The sequence below is a fragment of the Protobothrops mucrosquamatus genome, unplaced genomic scaffold (assembly GCF_001527695.2).
Source record: "Protobothrops mucrosquamatus isolate PMUCROS unplaced genomic scaffold, P.Mucros_1.0 scaffold9174, whole genome shotgun sequence".
Lineage (NCBI taxonomy): Eukaryota > Metazoa > Chordata > Lepidosauria > Squamata > Viperidae > Protobothrops > Protobothrops mucrosquamatus.
This window is the reverse complement of record NW_015394966.1, coordinates 15006-18023: the sequence shown is the minus strand read 5'-3', so window position 1 is coordinate 18023 and position 3018 is coordinate 15006. Positions and strand designations below refer to the sequence as shown.

The 3018-nt window shown below is 39.4% G+C and overlaps 1 protein-coding gene across 1 annotated transcript in view; it reads left to right on the top strand.

Annotated features, from left to right (window-relative positions):
• Positions 1–5: 5 nt before the first annotated feature.
• Positions 6–3018, top strand: part of LOC107300929 (caldesmon-like) — a gene marked incomplete at both ends in the record, with an annotated part of 15259 nt that continues 12246 nt past the window's right edge. The window contains 2 exons of the mRNA XM_015830210.1: positions 6–59; positions 694–771. Coding sequence (XP_015685696.1) covers positions 6–59; positions 694–771 — 132 coding nt within the window. The remainder of the gene's footprint in view (positions 60–693; positions 772–3018) is intronic.

The following is a 3018-nucleotide window of genomic DNA, read 5'->3' as shown; positions in this document are numbered from 1 at the left end:
AGGTAAAAGAGAAGAAACTCCAAGAGGAAAAAATCACAGCAGCTTCCGTCAGGAAACAGGTAGAGTAAACATTTTGCACCCAACCACCGTTTTGCCTGTGTTTTGTAGAAAATGTAATGCATTTCACCAGAAAAAAAAAGAGAGAGAAACTGAAATTTGTTCAGTTATCTCTTTCCACTTTGGGCTACTAACTCTTGCCAATGTTTTACTCCTTTTTGGATTTTAAGCTTCTAGCTTCACTTCTCCGTAGCATGATCAGTGCATGACAATTGGTTAAGCTGCTCTCTTCTTGGCTCTTGAATCTTCTGGAAATCTATGCATGCTCAATTCTTCACAGCTTCTTTGTCTTCCCTTTCTGTGGCTGATGGTTGGACAAGGAAGGTAGCCAGAGGCATACACCAGGTCCAGAGGCACAGCATGAGCCACGGATGAGCACCTGGGAAACCTTGGTGGTAGAAGTGTTGAATAACCACCCACAAGTATTAGAAGCAAGCACAGCCAGGATCCTGCTGAGCTATGTGAGAACACGAGCACACCAGAGGAGAGGGCGCAATGCGCAAAGGAAAGTCACTGTGCCACCCAAGGGCAGATGCGAGGTTGTATGAGCACAGCTTTGTAAAGCTACAGTAGTAGCAGCTGTTAATAGGGCTTGCGATGGGATTGATGTTTTCCTCTTGAAAAATATTGCAAAAGGGGGAAGAAAATAAAGTGGAAGCTAAAAAAGAAAAGCTACAGGACAAGAAGCTTCAGCCAGCCTTCAGGAAAGAGGAGGTAACTATCACTTGCGGGTAGGGTGGGGCCTGTGGGAAGTAGACTCAAGCCCTTCCTCATGAGCTCCCACAGCAAAGGTCAAAGATCATTGATACAATTTCAAGCTTAGGAGCAACCTGACTTAAGTTCACGTTTTCTCCAGCAGCCATCTTGAAGGCTGTCTCAAGACGTTGGCCAAAAGCAGACAAGAGCTTTTCAAAACTGGCTATATGGTGAAGCATGCTTCAGCTTATTTCAGTTGGTTTTATATTGTACTGTGAGCTGAATATTGAACTTGCTTCTTTGGTGTAGGATGAACATCAGAGAAGTATTTTAAGTTTACCTGGGCTTAGATCACATCTGGAAACACAACCTGGGTCAGAGAAATTGGGCCTCGATTTGTGTGGAATTCCTGAGTGCCCTCCAGTTAAGCCTTCTTGCCTTAATTTCTCCCTTCATTTCGTGACTTTTCTTGATGGAATTAGTGGTTTCGATTATAGATGCCTCAAGATACCTTTAGTTCTGTAATCTGAATTTAACCCAATGATTTTTTCTATTTCTTAATATCAATTATGCACTCTCCAAAATCTCCTTTCCTCTTTTGACTGCCCCCCTCCCTTTGTTTACAAAAAGTGGTGCATTGCATTTCTACTGAAACTCAGAAGCTGGTGCCATGTGTATGGTGTATGGTGAGTAAAATTACTGGTATCAAGCCATCATTTTTAATCATCTTCATGTCGGATATCGCAAATACCAAAATGTACTCTTAGGTTAGCCACTTTTGAATGTTTGGATACTGGTATTTTTATCAAGCTGTTTTATCACCTATCTTACTTGCCATCCGTGAAACAACATCACTTTAAATCAGTCTGTTAGGGGAATTATAATAATTTTGAAAGGATCATTTGTTTAATGTCTGCATTTATAAAATGCCTGTAGGAGAAATTTTATACCATTATGCAACTCAAACACAAAGCTGTAATACAGCGCAGAGTGGAAAAGTCACATCCAACATAGTACTGTAGAAAAACAGGTACAAGCCAATATGGCAAAAAAAACAACAAAAACAAACAAACAAACAAACCCCATCAAAGCAAAATGAGAAGCAATAAGAATGGGCTAAAACCAGTAAAGAATTAAAATAGGAGATAAAACTATTAAAACATAATGAAGATTAAAAGACACCAAAATCCTGGGACAAATTTTAATCTGGTGAAGAAAGAAAAGAAAATTGGCATTGAGCAAATTTCTCGGGGAAAGCATTTTATTGGCATTACCAATAATGTTTTCTCTGTAGTGATCTAACTTCAACAGATGAAGAGTTTTGAACTATAATAATAGACGTATTTTCTCATCCCTCCCTTTTATGCTGAAGGAGTCAATGCAGGGTAACATGTAAAGGTTCAAAAACCAACAAGGAAATGTAGGGTTACTTCTAAGCAGATTCTTTTATTGTTCCTGACCTATAGACAGAAATCTTGCTGAACTAAAGCAACTACTTGCATCGTTAAAGATATACTCTGAAAACTTTTAGGGAGGAGCTATCTTCATGCTCTTTTTCCCAATCAAACAATCTAAACTTTGCTATCTCTTGGTCCTTTGGAATCTAGACTACATTCCAGGACATGATATTTCTTTCTCATGCTTTCTTGTTTTCTTGGACTGGGCTCACATTTTGCTGCACATTTTCCTCAAAGCCACCTCTGTGTTTCTCTACAGATAGATTCAAGGCTTCCATTTAGATATGGAGGTTTAAAACGGAAGTCATGTACTCCTGCAATCACAAAGAACTGGAAAGATACCTCCTAATATGTGAGGATTGGAGTTTCCAGATTTAGAAGCTCCATTGGAGAAGGCTGAAATGAACTGCTCTCTCTGATATGGGATTCCACTGATAATAGCCCTAGGTAGACTTTATGGATAATACTTTTTAGATATGCAACATGCCTTGGGCACCTGAGGGTAGGACAAGAAGCAATGGATGGAAACTAATCAAGGAGAGAAGCAACCTAGAACTAAGATTTATTTTATTTATTTATTATTTCAATTTATATCCCGCCCTTCTCCCAAAGGACTCAGGGCGGCTCACAACATTATTAAAACAAAGAAAGACCCACACACCCCACCGAATAAAACCAAATTAAAACCAAAATTTTTATGTTGTGATAATTAAAATTTCTAAAAAACCCAGTTTAAAAATCCTCCCTAGGCCAGGCCCGCTTGTTGGAAAAGCCATGTCTTGAGGGCGCGGCGGAAAGTAAGGAGATC